The 27,092-nt window shown below is 45.7% G+C and overlaps 1 protein-coding gene across 28 annotated transcripts in view; it reads left to right on the top strand.

Annotated features, from left to right (window-relative positions):
• Nucleotides 1–27,092, top strand: part of macf1a (microtubule actin crosslinking factor 1a) — a 999,246-nt gene that overhangs the window by 702,330 nt on the left and 269,824 nt on the right. For 23 of the 28 annotated variants that reach the window (XM_072501197.1, XM_072501201.1, XM_072501190.1 and 20 more), the window contains 7 exons: nucleotides 2,870–3,019; nucleotides 3,220–3,435; nucleotides 12,202–12,351; nucleotides 14,855–15,088; nucleotides 16,933–17,082; nucleotides 23,555–23,788; nucleotides 24,425–24,676. In XM_072501197.1, coding sequence (XP_072357298.1) covers nucleotides 2,870–3,019; nucleotides 3,220–3,435; nucleotides 12,202–12,351; nucleotides 14,855–15,088; nucleotides 16,933–17,082; nucleotides 23,555–23,788; nucleotides 24,425–24,676 — 1,386 coding nt within the window. The remainder of the gene's footprint in view (nucleotides 1–2,869; nucleotides 3,020–3,219; nucleotides 3,436–12,201; nucleotides 12,352–14,854; nucleotides 15,089–16,932; nucleotides 17,083–23,554; nucleotides 23,789–24,424; nucleotides 24,677–27,092) is intronic. The other 5 variants (XM_072501214.1, XM_072501215.1, XM_072501213.1 and 2 more) reach the window with 1 other exon arrangement.

The raw sequence follows: 27,092 nt of genomic DNA, 5'->3' as shown, positions 1-27,092 counted from the left end.
CAATATAAAACCACTACTTCAAACCATACTGCACATGCCTGCACCTCTCCCCAAGACACAACCCACCTATTTATCCCTCCTACTCTACTCTAATCTCCCCCCTCCCCCCTCTTCTCCCCCCCCCCCCCCCCCCTTGCTGATGTTCACTCTCCTGCGAAGAAGTCGATGAATGGTTGCCACCTTCGGGCGAACCCCAGTACAGATCTCCTCAAGGCGAACTTAATTTTTTCCATACCCAGAAAACTTGACATGTCCGAAAGCCATAGTTCGGTCTTCGGGGGTTTTGAGTCCCTCCATGCCAGCAGTATTCGCCGCCGGGCGATTAGGGAAGCAAAGGCCAGAACATCTGCCTCTTTCTCCCCCTGGATGCCCGGGTCTTCCGAAACCCCGAAAATTGCCACCCTAATACACCACAAGGCACCTTTAACGCAGTAAACAGTCGACCTGCAGTCCAGGCACAGTAGGCATCCCTTCAACCAGTAATTCTCGTACCCTAGCTTGCATCCGTGGGTCCTTTTTTCGAGACCAGCCCCTGATCCCTCCCAAAGTCCATCGCTGCTTCAGGCTCGGAGAAGTAGTGGTGTTGGCCCTGGTGCGTAACCCAAAGACGGGCCGGGAAGAGCAAACCAAACTTCATGTGCTTTTTGAACAACACCTCCTTAACTTGTTTAAAGGCTGCTCGCCGCCTGGCCACCTCCTGGCTTAGGTCCTGGTAAATGCGAAGGACACTGTTATTCCACGTGCTGCTCTTAACGCTCTTTGCCCACTACAGCACCCGCTCCTTCTCCACAAACCTGTGGAACCTAATCACCATCGGACGGGGGGGCCCCCGCCGGACGCACCTGTCTCGCCTGTACTCTGTGTGCCCCCTCCAGCTCCGGCGGTCACGGACAGGCTTCAGCCCCCATCAGCTGCATCAACAGGCCAGCCACGAACGTTGTGGCATCAGCTCCCTCCGCCCCCTCCGGCAGGCCGATGATCCTCAGATTTTGTCTACGGGCTCTATTTTCCAGCTCCTCTACTCTTTCCAGCAGTCTCCTCTGTCTCTCCTTCAACCCGTCGACTTCTAGCGCAGCAATCGTCTGCGTGTCCGCCTGCTCCCCCAGCTCTTTACCTTTTTCGTCCTGGGCATCCAATCTCTGGTTCAGCTGATCCACTGCCTTCTGAAGTGGGTCCAAGTTATCCCGCTTCAGCGATTCAAAACTGCTCTTTATCACCTGCAGCATGTTTTCCAGCGCCTGCTGGATCACTGGGTCCGAGGTCCACTGGTCCGCCATCTTTGCTCCAGGGTCAGCTTCCCCTGCACCTTGCCTTTGTCCCTTCCTCTCCCGTTTGCGCTGCTTTCTGCTCTCCTGCAGTTCCATGCAGCTCTGCTCGCTCCTTCGCCGCCCGTGGCCATCCTTTCACATCCCCGCAAAACCAGGGAACCAGGTCCTCCAATCCCGCCAGAGTGAGAGCCACCGAATGTGCGGCTCACTCACTCATTGCCGCCACCGGAAGTCCATCTTTTCGCATTTTGTCAGGTAATGTTAACTGCAATGTTTTTGCCAAATCTCACAGTCTTTTTATCCTCTGTCCGTAAGGTACTGCGTGTGACCGTCTCCACCCCCAAACACTTCAGAGCCTCTGAAAGAGCCATTGTCCACAACACACTCCCTACTTAAACTAAAATACCACACCTGAAAAGCAACCACATTATGCTCACCCCTCACTGTCTTTACGTTCACTAAGCCAATCCAATAGATAGACTTTTATCCCCTCGAGCCCCCAATTTGTTATGGGCCAGGGTTTAGAGAACCCCAAAATGTATCATGGTGTTCACCTGACTCACAACTTTTAATAGATTGTGGTATGGGGAGCACATGGCCCACTCTACAGGAGTGGTACAGCTGAAATGGAAAAGTATTTTTTAAAGCAAAACAATGTTTATTCTGTGAACTCAAGTTAACCTTTTTAAAACATACAGTGAACATCTTAGCAACCATTAATTCAAATACAACCCCCAAAGAATACAACACTAAGTAATCCTTTAAGCGTTCCTTTTAACATCCATTAGACTTAAAACACCTTTTACCAGAAGCACATCAGGTTAAAGTCACTACTGTTAGTTTTCCATCACCAGGATCGATTTACAGTCTTTAAATTACAGAGGGAGACACTAATACACCTTCTGGCTGTGACTGCAGCTATCCAGCTCTGAAAACAAAACTAAAACACACCCTGCAGCAAACAGCCTAAAACAAAAGTAAAAAGCTGACAGCCTAGCTCCACCCACTCTCTGACATCACTGCAGTAATATAAACACATTTCTTAAAGGTACTCTCACGTGATAATATCAATGCAGCCAATGTAGCTGAACTAAATGGTTTCTCTTTCCAGATTTCCAACCATACCTTTGATCATAACTTCTCACTCCGAGTTGCATTCAGTGTTCAATCTTCATCTACTTGAAGCTCTTTTAGATTATTCTTTTGTTAAAGTTCCAAAATAAATATTGCAGTCTTAGTGCTTTAACTACAGAGTTTAGTGCTCTCTCTTCCTCTGGTTGACCTTGTAGGTTGGGAGAGTTAATATTTTGATATGTAGAGAATAATTTATTTTGAACGATTAAAGGAAAGATAGAAAGTTACTTTTTCCATCTTAACCTTCTAAGACATTAACTATTTTGCCCTACACTACTGTTAAAATGCTTGCAGTTATCCTAATCTTCCACTTATTGCTACAGTTCAACATGAACTCCCTCTTGTCAGCATTGCAATCAAAATTAATTATTTAAAATCAGTGCAAATTAAAATTGTCTCCAGTAGATTTGACTAATGATTTTTAAATATGCAAGTATGTTTGATTTGTTTGTTGCCTGTGTCACCAGCCTGTATACAGTAAACATCATTGCCTGGAGCATGATGAGAATCTTGTCACTTACCTCTCTCTCGTACTGGATGTGGAGGTCAGACTGAAGCAGCAACAATCAGCTGGTAGCAACCTTGCCATGCTTCATGAACAATTCGGCTTGGCAGAGGTTAGTACATGGTGCTTAATCATTCAGAATTATCTTTTATAAGATTGAATTCTTTCCACATACATCTTCAGTAAAGTTTGCTCAAATTTAGTTGTTAAATTATGTCACAAATTTTCTTTTGTCTGCTTGTTTCAGTTAGCTTTTTGTGAATATTTTTATTGAACGGTAATGAGTTTTGGTAACTTATCCTGCATTTTCAGGATTTTGAAGTAGAACTGGAGGAACTATCAATCTTGATTGATCAAGAACTGGCATCAGTCAATAACATACTCGAAGGATGCACACAACATGTGCCGAAACAGTTATTGAAAGCACTTGAGAAAGACTCAAAGAATTTGCAAATATCATTTACTTCAGTCCGTGAGGTGTCAAAAGCCTGGCATGGAACTTTGACAAACACGCTGGCAACTGAGAAAGTGAGCTATGTGAAAGAATGTTGTAAAATGAGCATTAAATATTGTTATTATTTTAGATTTCATCTACATATAATTTGAACCATAATATTTAAAAAGCTTAATTTATTTACCGCTTCATTTATATGTTATCCTTCATCAAACACTGGAGGCCATCTACTTGCTACAGTATTTGTTTGATTAGTATGCAGTCTATTCAAAAGATAACCGGTGTAAGGATGGCAATAACTCATGGGAATTGATGATTAACCATTGGTGAAGATCGTTGTTTAAAGTTGGGTAAATTGTTGCAAACCCAACACTTCATATTTGCAGTCACTACACTATCACTTAAGCTACTTTATTCAGCTAGTGCAATCTCCACATAAATCCGAATTAATATTTATCTCTGCTTTCATAATCAAAAATCGTGATGCATCATAGTCATGTTGAGCTTCAATAAATGGTTTTCCATGGAATCTGTAACAAATTATATAAATTGTTTGAGTCTCCGCTTAGGGCGCAATTTGTCATTTAAAAAAAAACTTAACCCTAGGCTATGGTAATTAAATTTTGTACCAGTTAGAAGATATTCAGCGGGATGCTCCCTTCTGGGGGACTAAGTCCCCATGCCGACGGAAGAACCGGCGCCAACCACTCCAGTGTCAACAGCCCCCGAAAGTGCAGAATTCTCCGCACTTTCGGGGGCTAGGTGGATGCCGGAGGGGTTGGCGCCGCTCCAGCTGGCGCCGAAGGGACTGCATAAATTCGCGCATGTGCCTAAGAGGTGGCGTGATCTTGCGCATGCGCGGAACCGCCGGCGTTGTTCCGGGCATGCGCAGACCGGCCGGCTAATTTTGGCGCATGCGCGGGGGGTTCTCTTCTCCGCGCCGGCCATGGCGGAGCCCTACAGGAGCCGGCGCAGAAGGCAGAAGTGCTCCAATGGAACAGGCCCGCCCGCCGATCACTGGGCTCCAATCGCGGGCCATCGTGAGGGGCCTCCCCCGGGGTCGGATCCCCCCGAGGACTTACCTGCCAGGTCCGGCCGTGTGGGACCATCCGTAACCCACGCCGGCGGGACTGGCCAAAAACGGACAGCCGCTCAGCCCATCGGGGCCTGGAGAATTGCCGGGGGATGGCGCTGCCAACGGTCCCCGACCGGCGTGGCGTAAATCCCGCCCCCGCCTGGAAAAACGACGCCGGAGAATATGGCAGCCGGCGTCGGGGCGGGATTCCTGCCACCCCCCGGCAGTTCTCCGACCCGGCGGGGGGGTCGGAGAATCCCGCCCATTGTGTTGAAAGTTGTGAAAGAATTTTTGTTTGAACATAATGTGCTAAGGTGGGAAAAATTAAAAGAGAGAAACCGTTGGCTAGGTTGCTACATTAACTGAATGAGAGAATCTTATTCAAAGACTTTTCCTTGAATCATCTTGAATTTGAATGTGTTCAGCATAATTAAAGCAAACCTGATTAAATGTGATTCATCAGTACAATTACATAGGATTTAGGAACAGGAGTAGGCAATTTGGTTATGGTCTCAACTTAATTTTCCTTTTTGCTTCCCCTGAACCCTTGACTCCATTGAATTGTAGATATCTGATGATGAAGTATTCATCTTATATAATTTCTGTGAAATACCTACTGTAAAATTAAGATTTGACCAATTTTGCACCATCTGGGCACAATATGTTGTTTAAACCTGTATCATTGCCAACCTTATGATGGCAGTAATTCACCACTATTTGTCAACTATGCTAGTGCACTATGCACTCGTTCAGTGAGATAAGTGGACGATGACTGGTACTGAATGTGTTTTGGAATGTACTCTGACTAAAATTTTAATTCCGGAATAAGAGTGCAATTCATTTAGCTGTCAAATGGGTTTATTGGGTGGCCTGAAAAGTACCTAAACTGCCAATTATGAAGCTAAAAGATCTGCTTGCTTGCCTCTTAAACTCACTTGACTTGACTGAGTTTTAACGATAGTCAATCAGACTATTGGGCAGATCTTCAAAAACAAACTTCATCAGGAATTGACTTGTTACACTCTAATTATGTTAATGGAAAAAACAGATTTGTTAGTACTAAGCAAAACACGATCAAAGGTTGTGGATGAGGAAGCACTTGAATGAGCATTTGAAACACCATGGGCACGATTCTCCACTCCCACGCCGGTTGGGAGAATCGCCTGGGCAACCAAAATTTCCGGGGACGCCCTCCCACGATTCTCCCAAGTGGCGGGAACGGCCCGGTCGAGTTTCGCAGGCCGGATAATCGCCGGAGACACCCAAAATGGCGATTCTCCGGCGCCCCCGCTATTCTGAGGCCCGGATGGGCCGAGCGGCCAGGCCAAAACGGCAGGTTCCCCCCGGCGCCGTCCACACCTGGTTGCTGCAGTCGTGAGCGGTGCGTGAACGCTGGGGGGGGCGGCCTGTGGGGGGGCGAGGGGGGATCCTGCACCGGGCTTCACCTGGAATGTGGGGTGGCCCGCGATCGGTGCCCACCGATCGTCGGGCCGTCCTCTCTGAAGGAGGACCTCCTTCCTTCCGCGGCCCCGCAAGATCCGTCCCCCATCTTCTTGCGGGGCGGATTTAGAGAGGACGACAACCACGCATGCGCGGGTTGGCGCCGGCCAACCCGCGCATGCGCGGATGACGCCCGTTAGGTGGCGCCGGCCGCGTCATCTATGCGGCGCCGCTTTTACACGGGCGACAAGGCCTGGCACGTGTAGATGACGCGGCCCCAATCCTGGCCCATTGTCAGGGCCTGAATCGGTCGGGACCGGGGCCGTTCTGCGCCGTCGTGAACCTCGCGCCGTTCACGACGGCGCGGCCACTTCGGCGTGGGAGTGGAGAATCCAGCCCCATAGCATTCAAAGCAATGGACCAAGTGCTAGAAAATGGAATTAAAATAGTTAGGTACTTGATGGCCTGTGCAAACACTATGGACTGAGGGATCTCTTTCTATGCTCTATGGCTAACTCATTGAAAAGTTCTTCAGTATAAAGAAAATAACTTGGGATTTGAAATTGTAATAATCTCTTTATATAATCAATAGGTTTTAGAAATTGTGGATATCTAGCAAAAAATTGTTCAGATTAAGAAGATGTTTTTGTATAAGAGTAATAGCAGCTTGGGAAAGGGGAGGAGGAGATGATCATTTTCTAAACAGGATAGTTAGGATATTGCATGTCAAAAGTGTACAGCACTGGACTTCCGGGTGCGGCGATGACCAGCTAAGTCGCACGTTTCGGCAGCTCCCGGTGGAACGGACTTTTGGGCTCTTGATAGGAGCCCCAACGGCAATTTTAACGGCTAAAAACACCGTGCGGTAAACCAGAAGGGTATTCCCCCTGGACACGGATGGAAAAAGGAGAGGAAAGTGGCCGGATTGCAGCGGATCCTTTGGAACAGCGGCAAGGAAGGCAAGCAAAAACCAAGATGGCGTCGGAAGGTGGCAGTTTCATATGGGGCCCTGAACAACAAGAGTTCTTGAAATGCTGCGTGGAGGAGATAAAAAAGGAAATGAAGAAAGAGTTGTTGGCCCCGATACTACAGGCGATCGAAGGGCTAAAGGAGGAACAAAAGACCCAGGAGCAGGAGCTTCGGGTCGTGAAGGCGAAAGCAGCCGAGAATGAGAACGATATACAGGGCCTGGTGGTGAAGACGGAGATACAGGAGGCACATCAGAAACGATGTGTGGAGAGGTTGGAGGCACTGGAAAACAATGCAAGGAGGAACAACCTGAGGATTCTTGGTCTTCCTGAAGGTGTGGAGGGGGCGGACGTCGGGGCATATGTGAGCACGATGCTGCAATCGTTAATGGGAGCGGAGGCCCCGACGGGTCCGTTGGAGGTGGAGGGAGCGTACCGTGTTATGGTGCGAGGATCGAGAGCAGGAGAAACTCCCAGAGCCATAGTGGTGAGATTCCTCCATTTTAAGGATAGAGAAATGGTCCTTAGATGGGCGAAGAAAACTCGGTGCAGTAAATGGGAGAACGCGGTGATCCGCGTTTATCAAGACTGGAGTGCGGAGGTGGCGAGAAGGAGGGCGAGCTTTAATCGGGCCAAGGCGGTGCTTCATAAAAGGAAGATAAAATTTGGAATGCTGCAACCGGCAAGACTGTGGGTCACATATCAAGGGAGGCACCACTACTTTGAGACGGCGGATGAAGCGTGGACTTTTATTGTAGAAGAAAAACTGGAATGAGTGGATTATTAAAAAGAACGTTTGGACAAAGTGATGGGGCGAATGTGGGGGGCGAAGAGGGGTTTTATGTTCCAATCCTGCGGTATGGTAACTTTTCTTTCTCCCACAGGTGGTGATGGGGGGAGGTGGGGAGGGAGAGGAGATGGGGCGTTGGCCATGGGAGGTGGGGCCGAGGGAGAAGCGCGGGCTTGGTTCCCGCGTTATGATAATTATGGCGGGAATAGAGAAGCAGGAAGGAGGGGGCGTCGCACGGTGCGAGCCGTGGTCACGGGGGGAAGCCGAGGTCAGCCAGAGTTTGCTGACTTCTGGGAGCAACATGGGGGGAGTAATTACGCTAGCGGGGGGGGGGTGGGAGGGGGGAATTACTGGGTTGCTGCTGCTGGGGAAAGGGGGGAGTGGGTACGGGAGAGGATGGGCGGGGGGGCACCGCCTGGGGGAGATACAGCTGCGTGGGAACTGGTTGAGAAGCTGGAAAAAGATGATGGCTAATCGGCAAGGGGGGGGGGGGGGGAGCCCCCCAACTCGGCTGATGACGTGGAACGTGAGAGGGCTCAATGGGCCGATAAAGAGGGCACGAGTACTCGCACACCTTAAGAAACTTAAAGCAGATGTGGTTATGTTACAGGAAACGCACCTGAAACTGATAGACCAGGTTAGGCTGCGCAAAGGATGGGTGGGGCAGGTGTTCCATTCGGGGCTGGATGCGAAAAACAGGGGGGTGGCTATATTAGTGGGGAAGCGGGTAATGTTCGAGGCAAAGACTATAGTGGCGGATAACGGGGGCAGATACGTGATGGTGAGTGGCAAACTACAGGGAGAGATGGTGGTTTTGGTAAACGTGTATGCCCCGAACTGGGATGATGCCAACTTTATGAGGCGAATGCTAGGACGCATTCCGGACCTAGAGACGGGAAAGCTGATAATGGGGGGAGACTTTAACACGGTGTTGGAACCAGGGCTGGATAGGTCGAAGTCCAGGACTGGTAGGAGGCCGGCAGCAGCCAAGGTGCTTAAAGATTTTATGGAGCAGATGGGAGGTGTGGACCCGTGGAGATTCAGTAGACCTAGGAGTAAGGAGTTCTCGTTTTTCTCCTGTGTCCATAAAGTCTATTCGCGCATAGACTTTTTTGTGCTGGGTAGGGCATTGATCCCGAAGGTGAGGGGAACGGAATATACGGCTATAGCCATTTCGGGTCATGCCCCACACTGGGTGGACTTGGAGATAGGGGAGGAAACAGGAGGGCGCCCACCCTGGAGAATGGACATGGGACTAATGGCGGATGAGGGGGTGTGCCGAAGGGTGAGGGGATGTATTGAAAAGTACTTGGAACTCAATGACAATGGGGAGGTCCAGGTGGGAGTGGTCTGGGAGGCGTTGAAGGCGGTGGTTAGGGGGGAGCTGATAGCAATAAGGGCACATAAAGGGAAGCAGGAGAGTAAGGAACGGGAGCGGTTGCTGCAAGAACTTTTGAGGGTGGACAGACAATATGCGGAAGCACCGGAGGTGGGATTGTACAGGGAAAGGCAAAGGCTGCATGTGGAATTTGACTTGCTGACTACAGGCACTGCAGAGGCACAATGGAGGAAGGCGCAGGGTGTACAGTATGAATATGGGGAGAAGGCGAGCAGATTGCTGGCACACCAATTGAGGAAAAGGGGAGCAGCGAGGGAAATAGGGGGAGTGAGGGACGAGGAAGGAGAGATGGAGCGGGGAGCGGAGAGAGTGAATGAAGTGTTCAAGACATTTTATAAAAAATTATATGAAGCTCAACCCCCGGATGGGAGGGAGAGAATGATGGACTTTTTGGATCGGCTGGAAATTCCCAAGGTTAAAGAGCAGGAAAGGGTGGGACTGGGAGCACAGATCAAGGTAGAAGAAGTGGTGAAAGGAATTAGGAACATGCAGACGGGAAAGGCCCCGGGACCGGACGGATTCCCAGTTGAATTCTACAGAAAATATTTGGACTTGCTCGCCCCGGTACTGACGAGGACCTTTAACGAGGCAAAGGAAAGGGGACAACTGCCCCCGACTGTGTCTGAAGCAACGATATCGCTTCTCTTAAAGAAGGAAAAGGACCCGCTACAATGCGGGTCCTACAGACCAATTTCCCTCCTAAATGTGGATGCCAAAGTCCTGGCCAAGGTAATGGCAATGAGAATAGAGGAATGCCTCCCGGGGGTGGTCCACGAGGACCAAACTGGGTTTGTGAAGGGGAGACAGCTGAACACGAATATACGGAGGCTGTTAGGGGTAATGATGATGGCCCCACCAGAGGGTGAAACGGAGATAGTAGTGGCGATGGATGCCAAGAAAGCATTTGATAGAGTGGAATGGGATTATTTGTGGGAGGTGTTGAGGAGATTTGGTTTTGGAGAGGGGTATGTTAGATGGGTGCAGCTATTGTATAGGGCCCCAGTGGCGAGTGTGGTCACGAATGGACGGGGATCGGCATATTTTCGGCTCCATAGAGGGACAAGGCAGGGATGTCCTCTGTCCCCATTACTGTTTGCACTGGCGATTGAGCCCCTGGTGATAGCGCTGAGGGGTTCCAAGAGATGGAGGGGAGTACTTAGGGGAGGAGAAGAACACCGGGTATCTTTGTATGCGGATGATTTGCTACTATATGTGGCGGATCCGGCGGAGGGGATGCCAGAAATAATGCGGATACTTGGGGAGTTTGGGGATTTTTCAGGGTATAAATTGAACATGGGGAAGAGTGAGCTGTTTGTGGTGCATCCAGGGGAGCAGAGTAGAGAAATAGAGGACCTACCGTTGAGGAAGGTAACAAGAGACTTTCGTTACCTGGGGATCCAGATAGCTAAGAATTGGGGCACATTGCACAGGCTAAATTTAACGCGGTTGGTGGAACAGATGGAGGAAGATTTCAAGAGATGGGATATGGTAGCACTGTCAATGGCAGGGAGGGTGCAGGCGGTTAAGATGGTGGTCCTCCCGAGATTCCTCTTTGTGTTTCAGTGCCTCCCGGTGGTGATCACGAAGGCTTTTTTTAAAAGGATAGAAAAGAGCATCATGGGTTTTGTTTGGGCCGGGAAGACTCCGAGAGTGAGGAAGGGATTCTTACAGCGTAGTAGGGATAGGGGGGGGCTGGCACTACCGAGCCTAAGTGAGTACTATTGGGCCGCTAATATTTCAATGGTGAGTAAGTGGATGGGAGAGGAGGAGGGAGCGGCGTGGAAGAGATTAGAGAGGGCGTCCTGTAGGGGGACTAGCCTGCAGGCTATGGTGACAGCCCCATTGCCGTTCTCACCGAGGAACTACACCACAAGCCCGGTGGTGGTAGCTACACTGAAGATTTGGGGACAGTGGAGACGACATAGGGGAAAGACCGGAGCATTGGGGGGGTCCCTGATAAGAAACAACCATCGGTTTGCCCCGGGGGGAATGGATGGGGGATATGGAATGTGGCAAAGAGCAGGAATAACGCAACTGAAAGATCTATTTGTGGATGGGAAGTTCGCAAGTCTGGGAGCGCTGACCGAGAAATATGGGTTGCCCCAAGGGAATGCATTCAGGTACATGCAATTGAGGGCTTTTGCGAGGCAACAGGTGAGGGAATTCCCGCAGCTCCCGACACAAGAGGTGCAGGACAGAGTGATCTCAAAGACATGGGTGGGGGATGGTAAGGTGTCAGATATATATAGGGAAATGAGGGACGAAGGGGAGACTATGGTGCATGAACTAAAAGGGAAATGGGAAGAAGAGCTAGGGGAGGAGATCGAGGAGGGGCTGTGGGCAGATGCCCTAAGCAGGGTAAACTCGTCGTCCTCGTGTGCCAGGCTAAGCCTGATTCAGTTTAAGGTATTACACAGGGCACATATGACTGGAACACGGCTCAGTAAATTTTTTGGGGTGGAGGATAGGTGTGCGAGGTGCTCGAGAAGCCCAGTGAATCATACCCATATGTTTTGGTCATGCCCGGCACTACAGGGGTTTTGGGTGGGGGTGACAAAGGCGCTTTCAAAAGTAGTAGGAGTCCGGGTCGAACCAAGCTGGGGGTTGGCTATATTTGGGGTTGCACAAGAGCCGGGAGTGCAGGAGGCGAGAGAGGCCGATGTTTTGGCCTTTGCGTCCCTAGTAGCCCGGCGCAGGATATTGTTAATGTGGAAAGAAGCCAAGCCCCCGGGGGTGGAGGCCTGGATAAATGACATGGCGGGGTTCATAAAGCTAGAGCGGATTAAGTTCGTCCTAAGGGGGTCGGCTCAAGGGTTCACCAGGCGGTGGCAACCGTTCGTCGAATATCTTGCGGATAGATAGATGGGGGAAAAAAGAAGGCAGCAGCAGCAGCCCAGGATTTGGGGGGGGTGGAGGGATGGGGGGGGGGTGGGCGGGGGGGGTGTAGCTTGTGACAAGGCAGTTGCCAATTAGGGCTAGTTTTCATTTTTGTTATTTAATATTTATTTTTTGTTTTTTGTTTATATAAAATAGGTCATTGTTATCTGTGTTGTTATAATGTTGTGTAAAGGATGCACAATGTACTGTGTTGGTTGACCAAAAATTTTCAATAAAATATTTATTAAAAAAAAAAAGTGTACAGCACTAACATGCTTTCTTTGTTTTCAGTCAAAGGTAATCACAGAGTATGAGCAGCTCCAAAAAAAACAAGGAGCACTTATGGAGTTACTAATTCAAACCACACAATCTGTGTATAAGATAGAATCCGAGACTTCAAAAGATATTATGGCCTTGAAACAGAATCTACAGCAATATAAGGTAAGCGACTGACCCCCTCATTTCAAATTAGCTCACAAGTAAATAACATGTATGCAATACAAAAATAACATCACAAACCAGAGGAACATTCCAAAAAGTTAAATTAAATTTTAATTAATGGCTTTGGTATAGCAAATGTAGCTTTCCCACAGATGATTTCCTGACTAAAACATCTTTCCACCAGAACACATCTGTTTCATGAAGCAATAGTTTAAAACTAGAATAATGAATTACAAAGATCAGCAGTTCATGCCCATGATATAGATAACCAAAGGTAGATTTTCTCTTTGGAAACCTGAGGAAGCAGCTGTTATATTTTCCTCCCACTTGGTTATTTTGCATGCAAATCTTTGAACTCTCTGTCCTAGCCTAAGTTTTTAAAAAAATATGGTTTCTCCTCCCTTTGTCCATGCCATGCAATTAGTTTAAATTTCTTGGATAAATATTTCTCAGCCATTGTTGTGGACGCCTTCCATGAAGACCAAATTTGCATCATGTTCTAACTACTTTTTTATATTATACAACATTCAAGAACAGATATTTGTTTTCTAATAGACACCCTCAAGTAACATCCTAGATCTTGGCAAACCATGTTTCAAATTACTTTTTATTGATTGAATACTTTTGGTGAAATGGTTGAATTTGAATTCTTTTTCAGTTTTTGTTAAAAGGCTTTCATTCATATTTCCAGATTGTGTTTTTAATTAATGGTTATCTGCATTAAAACCCATTGACATTTTGTATCTGTTTAATTTGTCCAATTCATCACTTGATCCCATAGCTTGGTACCTTCAGCAAATTGTCTAAATTATTGGAGAACTCTCCTAACATTGAGCTTTCTTTAATAGTGCATATAATAGGCAATCTGGAATGAACTACATCAGGCAATGCCTGCAGGCAGAAATGTGTGTAATTATCACCTTCTGCCAAACCACTTTAATCCAACTGGATAATTTGCACTAATTTCATAAGTTTTAGTTGTCTTTGGATGGCTCCACTATGGAACTTTATCAAATGCCTTCTAGAATTCCAAGCAAACATGTATCCGTTGAGCTAAATAATCATCTTAAGAAAGCAGCAAAAGTTGCAAACCAATGCTCTATGAGCTCTTGTGTTGCTTAGATACGAACAATGATAACGTCCTGTGAAATGTGCAAGTAGTTTTTTTTCCTCATTGTAGATAATAGATTAACAAGACTGAATTCCAATCTTGCACACTTTATTTTCTTCTGCCTTTTCGAATTATTTTGCTTTGCTTGTTTCTGACCACCTTATTTACCTGCTGCATTCTTGATGTTTATTTCTCATCGTATATTTTCTTTCCGTGTTACTTCAGTATAACCTCTTGTATTTATTTATTTATTTTAACTTGAATTAAAGCATTCTAAAAACAATTATTCTCCTTCTGTTCAATATCTAGTTCCACTTTTCTCATTATATTGTGCTAAAATCTTTCTTTGAAGTCTTTGAACAAGTTAGATTGATCAGCTACCCATCAATTTTCACGTTTGCATGTCTAGTTTGTTCTTCCAAAGTGTCTTACATTTTTGACATTGACCTTAAAACAATTGGTCCTCTTTATGGGTAGCATGGTAACATAGTGGATAGCACTATGGCTTCACAGCGCCAGGATCCCAGGTTTGATTCCCGGCTTGGGTCACTGTCTCTGCGGAGTCTGCACGTTCTCCCCGTTTCTGCGTGGATTTCTTCCGGGTGCTCCGGTTTCCTCCCACAAGTCCCGAAAGATGTGCTATTAGGTAATTGTGACATTCTGAATTCTCCCTCTGTGTACCCGAACAGGCATGTGGCGACTAGGGGCTTTTCACAGTAACTTCATTGCAGTGTTAATGTAAGCCTACTTGTGACAATAATAAAGATTATTATTATTACTGCACAAGTATTATTGTTTCTAAGTTCATTAAGTTCTGCTGTATTGTTAAATACCAAATCCTAATATAGCAGGTTTCCTAATACCTGTCGTGTGAATATGTTATATTGAACAGCACTCCATTCCATTTCAACCTCCAATTTGGTTGTTTTCATTAGCTGTTTACCTGGCTATTCTGGTTTCCTTTGAACTTCAATACCATTTACAGGCAGTCATGGCGTTGTAAATGCAAGGATGCATTGAAATTTAAAAGAAGCCAGAGTTCTCATTAAGGCAAATTGCTTATTAGCAAATCACCTGAGGGGTCACATATTAAGTCATTGATAGAAATTGGTTAAGTATTATTGTACTACTTGACAGCCCTTCTCAATAGGTTTTAGAGAATATCAAAGTAAGAATCTTTGGTAAAGTACTGTAAATTTCATCTTGGGTGTATGCAACTCCGTTATGGCATAATTACTGAATCTAAGCATTGGAATTGCCTTTTTGTTTTTCTAAAAGAAAACAATGTTTTCATTTATGTGTTTAAAGTATTTTCTTCAATTCTAAAATTTGTGTAATCACTCTTTGAGATTCAAATTCATATTAATTTGTTCTTCCTCTCTCTCCCCCTAGGAGCTGAAACAATCACTGTCACGCACTAAAACAGATATTGATGATGCAGCTTTTGATATTCAGTTCTTTATTTCTGAACGTGCCCAAGACTTAACTCCTCAGCAAAGCAGACAGTTGCTTAGACTATTAAATGAGCTACAGAGATCATTCAGGGAAATTTCTGAAAAAATAGTGGCACGAACACAAGCATTAGATCTTCACCTTCAGAATGAAAAGTCTATGGAATCCAAGAAGGTTTGCACCAGTCAGCAACTAACTTTAAAGATATACATACATATTAAACCGTAGAAAATACTTGCACAGTTTTGTGTAGAATATATTAAAATATTAACCTGACTATAGAGGGAATGATGAGAATTTAATTCGAGAGTACACTCTAATATCGCAAGTTTGACTGGAGGAAAGCAACCTTTTATGTCCTTTGTGATTTGAATCAACTGCAATGCTAATTGTTCTACTTGAAAGCATTGCTGCAAAATCACTGCAGTATAATGTTATGTTTATACACAATTAGTTTCCAACTGTGTGAATCCTAAAACAAAGGCAATTAATATGAATGATAAAACTCAGTTTTTGGTTGGTGAAAGCTGTGTTATGCTGTTTTAGCATGTTGAGCATTAAGGCGCACCGCACCCCATTTGTACAATTCAGGCCTAACTAGCAAGGGCTGAGCAAGGGACTCAAGAACATAGAACAGTTTCCTGTGCATTTTCTTGACTGTTAAACGACCATGATGCCGAAGACCTAAATGGGTTAATACAATGATGCAATTCAATTAGAAAGTAAATACTTCAGGGTCTGTTGGGTAATAAGAAAACATTTAGCTAAACACAGTTCAGCACTTGATATATAAAAAGTATACCCTGGTGGACTGGTTTTAATGGGGTTTAAAATAAAATGGCACAACCAAGTATTGAAAGAATTCCAAGTGATTCGAGCCTATGGAAGAGAAGTGTAACCGTGATGGCATTGACTACAACAAGATTTATCGTAAAGCAGCCCAGAAGCCTTTAGTCTGGTGAAAATCAGGTTCTAGTTGGAGACTTTAGCCAGGACTGTCGTATATCAGCACAGTATTCCATTAGGTTGCGTAGATTATTCTTGTGTCTTTTGTTCAGCTGCAATGCTATCAGTAACCCTCTAACCAATGTTCATTGTGTCAATCTTCTAACCTGTTTTGCCTTGCTTTTTCCAGATACTTTTGTTCCATAACTCGCCCTGGCTCACATTATAATGAAGATAATGCTTTGTAGTGGATCTGAAAATGGTCATTCAAGTTTATTCTGTGGTTTTTAACTGCAAGATCACATGCTTCTATTTCCTGTCATTGTCGTTCAATAACAACTGATTCTGCACTGCTTCTAAAATGTATTTTTGTGAAATTTCCACACTGTGGCTTGGGATTTATTCCTTGTATTTGTGTGACACATCCTGCTCAATTTTACTAATTCATGCTATGGTTGCTAAAGTGTACATGACAGTTGGAGATGAGAACAGAATACAAAGGGCTGCTACTCACTTTTAATCAGCTCGGTAAAAATAAAACTGGATCAACTGTATGTTCTGACAGATTTCTGAATCTGTAGTGTAAAGTGCCTTTAGATCCAGAATCCACAATATATAGGATTGTAATTGGCGATTAAAACACTAGATTGTTCTATTATCACACAAATATGTGACATTTAAATCAATCTGTTTACATAAGCCTTACAGATTGCAGACTTGTTACTTTTTCAACGCAGTTCTCAAATGCCTGTTTTTTCCAAATTTAAATATTACTATTGTTTTTACTTATTAAACATGGATTCAAATTTGTAGCTGTTGTAGACTTTCCAGTACATTTTAATTGATTCGAAGTCGGCCATTTATTCAACAGATGTATGTAACGATAGTTTTTGTACATAATCAGATATTATTTCATAAGAATGGTTTTGTAAACTTCGACATCAAAATTCTGCTCTGATCTCCTATCTAGAAATATTCTATCGACAGTGTAAAGTTTTATTTCAAACAAACTGTTTTGAGAACTAACAGCACAGAAATTGGAACTGGGCATATATGCTTTTGTCTTCTTGCAGGCACAGCAAGAGCAACAAGAGGAATGTAGGCAGAAACTGGATGAGCTTAGTACATGGCTGGCTCAGACAGCTGGCAGAGTAGCCAGTCATCAAGTGGTAGTTGGTGAGAGTGATCTGCCCGCTCTTCATCAGCAACAGAGTGTAATTCAGGTGGGTGACAACAAGCATACAGTAATAAAGCATCCTTTCTACTCCTCCACCAATCTACTTTTCTAGTTGTCATCTGATTTAAAATAATGTAGTCAAAACACAAAATCAAAAATAGGTCCTCTGGCTTATTGAAATCAAAGGTTTCCTAAATTTGCTGAGAAGTAACAACTTTTAATGTAAATGAAGTCATGCAAGTGATACCAGAGACATTGAATTTTACCGGATGGTGAAGCGACCGGTAAAATAGCAAGGAGCTATGTTGAGGAGGCTCCCACCATCTGGGAAGTTTCCCAGCAGCAGGCTGTGAGACAGAATGATCGCTGGCCACCATTAAGGCAGGCAGCCAATTTGCATAATTAAAGACCCAATTAACAGCCACTATTACAGGTCTGTTGAGAGTATTAGTAACCCACAGCTATTGAATGGCTGGCCCATAGACGAGGAATTAGAAAATAGTAAAATCGCAGAGCCAGTACCTCTGATAGCAAATTTGGCTTTTCACGCTGGTAACGGGATTGCAAAACCCATGCTAAAATTCAGCCTTATAATTCATCAGTAACTAGAATAATAAAGATTATTATTATTGTTATATCAGAGAATTGGTGGATTCTAATGTGACTCCTGTAGTTATAAATACAGATAGAACAAGTTCCCAGAACTACAGACCAATTGGGAAAGATAATGGAATCCTTACTCAAAAGTGTAAAAATAAAAGCATCTAGAAACTCGAAATATAATGGATTTCAAAATGGAAACTGTGGGCACACCTTATTGAATAAATTGAAGCAACAACAGAAAGTGTAGAAACGAGTAATGTGGTAGATAGAGGGAAGATCCAGACAGAATGGCACTTATGGGGGTGCCCCAGGGGATCAGAGGCCCTCAGGTGCATGCCCTTTGGGCAAGTAGACACCCTGGCACTGCCATGGTGCCCAGGTGGTGCTGACGGGCATTGGTAGGGTGCCAGGTTGGCATTTTGTGCTGCCGATCAGCCCGGGGTGCCCTGCGTGGGTGTTGGGGAAGGGGAGGAATCGGGGACTCTCCCACAGTGCGTTGGGGCTTGGAGGGGGTCGGGATCGCGTGGGTAGCCTCGGAGGTCAGGACGCCATTTCAAAATGGCGGAGCTCCTCAGTGTAGAAGTGTAGAATGTGCGGCCTTGGTCGTGCGCTCCCCGCTGAGGCCCCTTATTTAATGTGAATAGTGTTTTATAGCCATGTGTTTCTCAGCGCTACGAGCGCCTGGAAACACGCAGTCAAACATGCTCACTGTAGGACTTTGTTCCCATTTAGTTGAATCGCAGCCACAATGTTTTTCGATTTTCAAAAGGCGTTTAATAAGGCACAGTTAAATCATGACTAAGGTCAGAAAATGTGGAGTCCGGGAGAAAAGCAGCCAAATGGATAGTGAGCTGGCTACATAACCGAAAACAAATAAGTTAAAAGATGGTTACTCTAACTGGCCATAGTGGGATGTGATATTCTACGTGAATTGGTGCTGGGTCCATTGTTCATTGTTTTCAATGACCTGGAGGGGCTTCACATTCCAGCCTCAATGCTCCTGAAGATCCATCTTTGTTCTCTGACTGCTGCCAAGGATCAATCTTTATTTTCAGACCGTTCACTTCTTTCTTAAATAGTGGGTCAGTGATGTTGGGCATCTTTTCATTCTGGCACCCAGAAACGACAGTGAACTAAAGAATTTTTCTGAAATGATCCATCTGTTCCAGAATTCAGTATCACTAAAACTTTGCCTTAAAAATGTATTCTTTTGATCTCCAGCTTGGTGATCAAATTTAATGAAATTTGGTATTATTACCAATGCCATAGAGGCATTGAAGGAAGATATATCTTCCACCTCAAAATTGCATGTAACAGCTGACTTAAATCTATAATAGCGACTATGAATTACCTATGTGTTCAAAATTCCCATCTAGATCCATTCTATGTTGACTGCTATTGTCATTGAGATAGACATCAGTCATTTGCTGATCATCCATTAGTAAGAGTTGGGTAACATAAGTAACAAATAATTGCTGGCTTTACGGAATGCAGTGGATTATATTGTTGTCATAACATCACAACAAGCATTTCATGAGAGCATATTCTTGTGCTAGAGATTAGTGATTTAGATTTGGTAATTAACATACTTTTGTATCTCCCAATGTGAAACCCCCAATGTGATGTGCCATCAATTAACACAACGAGTAGTGAATGAAACTGTGGCTTTAATAAGCTAAACAGAAAGCCTCCTGGCCACTGATCCCGAACTGGGGCAGCGCCGGAGGTCAGCCACCTTTATACCGAGACCGAGGGGAGGCGGAGCCATCAGGCATTGGTTTACCACAATACATGTAGTACAGTAACAGTTTACCACAGTACATATAATACACTAACAGTAGTTTACCACATTCACCCCCTGTTTATAAAAAAAAAAGAGTCCATCGGGGGTGAAGTGGACTTAAAGGTCAAGTCTGTCAGGGGCTTTGACCTTCCGCCGTGATCGCCTCAGTCCCGGCTGTGGTGTGTACACTGGTGTCGAGACCTGCGTGTCCGGGAGGGTGTTGTCTTCTTCTTCGCCCAGTACCGGTGGACGGGGGGTGCGGGGGTGGTGGTGATGGTCGCCGGTGGGCCTGCGGGTGCCAAATCTCGAAGTAGCCAGGTAGTGGTGGAGGGAGACGGTGTAGGGTCGGGGGTGGTGGTGATGGTCGCTGGGGAACCTGCAGGTGCCAAATCCCGGAGGGAGACTGTCTTGCCGCCCGTCATGATGTGCCACGTAGGCATATTGTGGGTTGGCATGGAGGAGCAGGACCTTCTTGACGAGGGGATCCGATTTAGGACTCCTCGCATGCTTCCGGAGGAGGACGGACCCTGGGACTGTCAGCCAGGACGGGAGCGAGACCCCTGAGGTGGACTTCCTAGGGAAGGCAAACATACGGTCGTGAGGGGTCTCATTGGTGGCAGTGCACACGAGCGACCGGATGGAGTGGAGCGCATCGGGAAGGACCTCCTGCCAATGGGAGACTGGGAGACTCCTTAACCGTAGGGCCAGGAGGACGGCCTTCCAGACAGTCGCATTCTCTCTCTCTCCACCTGTCCATTTCCCCGGGGGTTGTAGCTGGTCGTCCTGCTTGAGGCAATGCCCTTGCTAAGCAGGAATTGACACAACTCGTCGCTCGTGAAGGAGGAACCCCGATCGCTATGGATGTAGGTGGGGAAACCAAACAAGGTGAAGAGACTGTGCTGGGCCTTGATGACGGTGGCAGAGGTCATGTCAGGGCATGGGATGGCAAAGGGAAATCGTGAGTACTCGTCAACAACGTGGAGGAAGTACACGTTACGGTCAGTGGAGGGGAGGGCCCTTTGAAGTCGATGCTGAGGCGCTCAAAGGGGCGGGAGGCCTTTACCAGGTGTGCTCTGTCTGGCCGATAGAACTGCGGTTTGCACTCCGTGCAGACCTGGCAGTCCCTGGTCATGGTCCTGACCTCCTCCGATGGAGTAAAGCAGGTTGTGAGCCTTGATAAAATGAAAAAAGTGGGTGACAGAGGTCATTTTGGAGGGCCCGAAGTCGGTCTACTTGTGCGCTGGCACATGTACCGCGGGATAGGACATCTGGGGGCTCATTGTGCTTCCCAGGTCAGTACAAGATATCGTAGTTGTAGGTGGAGAACTCGATCCTCCACCTCAGATCTTGTCGTTTTTGATTTTGCCCCACTGTATTATTAAGAAGGCGTACGGTGTGTTAGCTTTTATTGGTAGAGGGATTGAGTTTCGGAGCCATGCGGTTATGTTGCAGCTGTACAAAACTCTGGTGCGGCCGCATTTGGAGTATTGCGTGAAATTCTGGTCGCCGCATTATAGGAAGGATGTGGAAGCATTGGAAAGGGTGCAGAGGAAATTTACCAGAATGTTGCCTTGTATGGAGGGAAGATCTATTGAGGGAAGGCTGAGAGACTTGAGGCTGTTTTCGTTAGAGAGACTTCATTGAGGCATACAAGATGATCAGAGGATTCGATGAGGTGGGCAGTGAGAGCCTTTTTCCTCAGATGGTGATGTCTAGCACGAGGGGACATAGCTTTAAATTGAGGGGAGATAGATATAGGACAGATGTCAGAGGTAGGTTCTTTACTCAGAGTAGTAAGGGCGTGGAATGCCCTGCCTGCAACAGTAGTGGACTCATGAACACTAAGGGCATCCAAATGGTCATTGGATAGACATATGGACGATAATGGAATAGTGTAGATGGGCTTTAGAGTAGTTTCACAGGTCGGCGCAACATCGAGGGCCGAAGGGCCTGTACTGCGCTGTAATGTTCTATGTTCTAATGGCTTGGGCTTCCTTTTCGACGGAGGAGTGTCGAATTTCAGAGGCATGGAGGGTACGGGAGAAGAAAGCCACGGGCCTGCCCGCCTGGTTGAGAGTAGCGGCCAGGACAAAGTCCGACGCATCGCTCTCCACCTGGAACGGAATGGACTCGTCCACAGCGTGCATCGCGGCTTTGGCAATATCTGCCTTGATGCGGTTGAAGGCCAGGCGGGCCTCAGCCGTCGGGGAAAATAGTGGATTTAATAAGTGGACGGGCCTTGTCCGCATAATTGGGGACCCACTGGACATAATAAGAGAAGAACCCCAGGCATCTCTTCACGGCCTTGGGGCAGGGAGGGGAAGTTCCAGGAGAAGCATGCGGTCGGGGTCAGGCCCCAGGACTCCGTTTTCCACAACGTAGCCAAGGATGGCTAGGCGGGTTGTGCGGAAAACTCATTTCTCCTTATTGTCTGTGACGTTAAGGAGCTTAGCGGTGTGGAGGAAATGCCGGACATTTGCGTCATGGTCCTGCTGGTCATGGCCGCAGATGGTGACATTATTTAGGTACGGGAATGTGGCCCGCAGCCCGTACTGGTCAACTATTCGGTCCATTTCTCGCTGGAAGACCGAGACCCCATTGGTGACGCCGAAGGGAACCCTGAGAAAGTGGTAGAGACGAACATCTGCCTCGAAGGCAGTGTATTGGCTGTCATCCAGGCGGATAGGGATCTGGTGGTACGCGGACTTCAAGTCAACTGTGGAGAAGACTCGATACTGCGCAATCTGATTGACCATGTCAGATATGCGGGGGAGGGGGTACGCATCGAACTGCGTGTACCTGTTGATCGTCTGACCATTCGGTGCTTCTCCCAGTCTTGAGGACCACCACTTGGGCTCTCCAGGGGCTGGTACTAGCCTCAATGATCCCCTCTCGTAGGTCGCTGGACCTCCGACCTGATAAAGGCCCTGTCCCGGGCACTCTATCATCTGCTCCTAGTGGCGACGGGCTTACAGTCCGGGATGAGGTTAGTGAAGAGCGAGGGTGGGGCGACCTTAAGGGTCGCGAGGCTACAGACGGTGAGGGGGGGCAGGGGTCCACCAAACTTTCAGGTAAGGCTTTGGAGGTGGCACTGTAAGTTGAGCCCCAGTAATATAGTCGCGTGATGGCGGCGCCCACGACGTCCATGAGGGTTCCGCGTGATCAGAGGTGTAGGCCTCCATGTTCTGGAAAGCCACCTCCAGCCTAGTTTGAGAGCTGCGCTGTCTCTGGGAGGCCGAGTGTACCCCATTCTAGCAAGCGCTGGCGGATGTAATTGGATTTAATGCCCGCGACATAGGCGTCCCTGATTAGCAGCTCCGTGTGTTGGACAACCGATATCGCCTGGCAAGCGCAGTTCCGGCCGAGTACCCGCAAGGCACGCAGGAATTCGGCTTGTGATTCTCCAGGGGGTTGTCGCCTCCTGGCAAGGAGGTGCCTGGCGTACACCTCGTTTACTGCCTTTGCATACTGTCCCTTCAGCAGCATTATCGCCTCCGTATACGAGGTGACGTCTCTGATAAGAAGGAAAACTTGTGGGCTCACCCGTGCGTTGAATATTTGAAGCTTTTGGAGGCCGGTGACATCGGTGGAGGATCCGAGGTAAGCTTCGAAGCAGCTTAGCCAGTGCTCGAATGTCGCAGTGGCGTCGGCTGCTTGTGAGTCCAGCTCCAGGCGATCAGGCTTGAGTGATGAATTCATCTTAAAAGTTTAGCTTATTAAATTGATGTGCCATCAATTAACACAAGATGAGTAGTGAACGAAACTGTGGCTTTAATAAGCTAAACAGAAAGCCTCCTGGCCACTGATCCCGAACTGGGGCAGGGCTAGAGGTCAGCCACCTTTATACCGAACCCAAAGGGAGGTGGAGCCATCAGGCAGTGGTTTACCACAATACATGTAGTACAGTAATAGTTTACCACAATACACATAATACACTAACAGTGGTTTACCACACAATGTAAATGTGGGAATCATCATTTTTAACTGACGAAGTGTGCCAAAGACATGATACATGAAGTCAAATGATGCAGGCAATAAGTATATTTAGATGCAGGATGTATTGATGGATGTTGCATTTGTCTTTTTGTGCAGGGATGCTATTATATTGATTTTGGTGCTGTGTTCCCTTTAGGAATTGCAAGAATACATGCAGTCGCATGTTGCTGTTGTAGAGAATGTGACCAAAGCAACAGAACATTTTTTGGAGGAAAATCAGGGGAAGCTAGATTTTGAAGAATTGGCAACAGTTGAAACTAAACTGCTGGAAGTTAAAGCTCAGCACAAAGTGTTGAGCCAAAATGCTGAGACACTTCAGACACAAATAAACAGTGCCTTAACAAAAGCAGTCCAGCAGGAAACTGAAAAGGTAATACACAAGACCAAATCTGTAGAAATGCTGAAAATCGCTATTGATAAGCTACAAATCCAGTTTTACACTGGAGAATGCTACTCAGACAAACAACAGTGGTTAAGAACGCAACATAGGAGCAGTCATTTAATAATTTTGCCCTGCCGTTTCATAGCTTTTATAGCTGTAGGAAACTTAATATTTAATAATGCTTGGAAATAGTAATCTATAGGATTATTTTTTATATTTTTAAAATAAATTTAGAGTGCCCAATTCTTTTTGATTAATTAAGGGCCCATTTAGTGTGGCCAATTCACCTATGCTGCACATCGTTTTGGGTTGTGAGGGTGAGACCCATGTAGACACGGGGAGAATGTGCAAACTCCACACGGAAAGTGACCCGGGACCGGGATCGATCCTGGGTCCTCGGCGCCATGAGGCAGTAGTGCTAACCGCATTGTCACTGTGCTGCCCTTGAATCTATAGGATTATGAGGGAAAGGTCTGAATACTCTAGATTAGAACACAAGCTTTTTGTTATTATTTTGTTTCTAAAAATTTTTAAGTATTGAAGCTAGCAAAGTTTTGACAAGTGTCATGTCTTTCATCAAAATTTCATTGCATCATCAAGTTAACTTAAAGTTAATTATTACAGGCAAAAGCAGTTGAAGAATTTGAAGAAAACAAGGTTAAAATAAATGGTCTTTTGGAGTGGCTCTCAGGCATGGGACAGCAGGCAGCATCGTGTACTCCACATGTACTGCTTCAGGAGGAACCAAATTTAAAGCATGAAGCTGATGAATTAGATACATTAAGAAATGATTTACAGCTGCAAGGCCAGAATGACGTAATGAATACCAAGGCTGAGATGGGTGGAAATCTGAGCCAGCAGCAACAGGCATTAAAGGTATGACTACTTCAATCTGTTTCAGTTTAGTGCACTGTTCAAACAATTGCAGGAACAAAAAAAAAATCACTGCTACTCTTATATCTAGAAATACCGAAAAAATAACCTTGCTTAAACAAAATAATTCTGTGCATGACTTTTTATATCCAAGCATCTAATGTTGTTAAATACCTGAAAGGAATTTATAATAAGAACAGAAAAATCTAAAGTAACACGAGCAGCATCTTTGTGTTTTCAAAATTTTCTGTTTTTGTTTCAGATTTCCATTATATCCAATATTTTGCTTGTTATGTTAATTTATTACCACTTCTCTTCCAGGTACTCCAACATTTCTTCTCCAACACAACATTTCTTTGTCTTTTTCCCTTGTTCACGTTGCTGTCCCCTTCCCTCCTTTTTGTAAATCAAGTATTTGTCAATGTATCCTCCACATCTTCTTTGATCAGCAGCTAAACCAGTCCACACTCGACTATTATTGTGATTAAATGTTTCACTGTGGATACCCACTTGGCTATATGTGGTCAGTAACTCAACACATGACTCCCCAAATCCTATCCACCATCTTCAAGGCACAAGTCAGGTGTGTGACAGAACACTCTCCACTTGACAGGATGAATGCACCTCCAACAACATTCAAGAAACTTGACACCATTCAGGACATAACAGCTGGTTTGATTTGCGTTCATCCATTCCACAAATATTTACTTTCTCCACCACCAACACACAGTAGAAGCAGTGTGTGCCATCTCCAAGATGTACTGCAGGAACTCACCAAGCCTCCTCGCCTTCCAAGTCCATGACCATTGCCATCTAGAAGAACAGCAGACATATGGGAACAACATCCCCTTGAAAGTTCCCCTCCAAGCCACCCATCATGTTGACTTGGAAATGTATTGTCATTCCTTCACTGTTGCTGAGTCAAAGTCCTGAAACTTCCTCCCTAACATCACAGTGGGTGTACCAACACAACATGGACATCAGCAGTTTTCGAGACACTTAGGGCTGGGCAATAAATGTGGGCCGAGCCAGTGATGTCCACGTCCCAAGAATTAATTTTTTTTAAGTTCCAATTTTGCCCGAGTTTTTATAGGATATTTTGATCACTTTCCGCTGACTTTTAAGCCCTAGTTAGGCCAGGCAGCCTCCAGTTTCTTGGCCCCATTACTGAACCTGACTTATTCAGGGCCTGAGAAGACAGAAAGGCAGGCAGATAGATTAATTAAGGACATTGTTAACTAGGAATTGAAGTGGCCGACACACATTTTCTAATCTGTTAATCTGACCCCTATTTCCCATCATGAAGGATGGGCAGTTCAGTGCCTGCAGACAAGCACCCAACACAGGGCTGCCTGGAGCACTAGCCACCCAGTCTAACTCCTTGCTTGGGTCTTGGTGTAGTCAAAGGCCACATGTAAAAAGGGACTTCTTCCCCCGCTACAAATTTTAAACAAACTTTTATTGATTTTACAGTCAATATGGTGCACAAGTCAGGCTGTTACATAGGTTTGAAAATTTCCATTTGAAAGGAAAATTGAATCCTATGCCGCCTTGAACTTTCATTTCATTCAATAGAAAACTGCTTCATTATATACAATTTGATGCTCCATACAGTCTTTTAGTATGATATCACTTCAGTTAAGTCCTTTTGAAGACAAGAAAATGAATTTAAATGATCAGATATTAAACATTCTGAAGTCCAACTTATTTGTGTGGTAACCAGTGCATTACTAGAGAAAATTATATTTCCAAATGCAAAGATATGTATGTGATATTTTGAATATCGAATGAGAAGCATTTTCTCAACTGAAGTAGTGAAAACTGAAGGCTGCTTATTTGGTAAGGGAGCATGGACAAACTAGCAGGAGAGCTGGTTTTATGCAAGTAGCCAATTCTTTTTGCATTTTTTTGTAGTTGGACATCAATTCTCAACATGGTTCCTTGAAACTAAATAGCACCTGTTTTAAACTTACTTAATGAATCACAAGCAGCAATAATGCCGTGGTAACATGGTAGCACAGTGGTTCGCACAGTTGCTTCACAGTTCCCGGGTCTCAGTTCGATTCCCGGCTTGGGTCACTGTCTGTGTGGAGTCTGCACTTTCTCCCTGTGTCTGCGTGGGTTTCCTCTGGGTGCTCAGGTTTCCTCCCACAAGTCCCGAAAGACGTGCTGTTAGGTAATTTGGACATTCTATATTCTCCCTCAATATAGCCGAACAGGTGCCGGAATGTGGCGACTAGGAGCATTTCACAGTAATTCCATTGCAGTGTTAATGTAAGCCTACATGTGACAATAAAAAGATTGTTATTAATCCTAAACATTTTACAACCTCAGTAGATTAACTTGAACTATTGACTGTTATTTGTTGTATGTTGGACATGATTGTATAAATTAAGGTTTAATCATTGAAACAAACCTT

Source organism: Scyliorhinus torazame, chromosome 1 (genome assembly GCF_047496885.1).
Source record: "Scyliorhinus torazame isolate Kashiwa2021f chromosome 1, sScyTor2.1, whole genome shotgun sequence".
NCBI lineage: Eukaryota > Metazoa > Chordata > Chondrichthyes > Carcharhiniformes > Scyliorhinidae > Scyliorhinus > Scyliorhinus torazame.
This window is presented reverse-complemented; position numbering and strand designations above follow the sequence as displayed.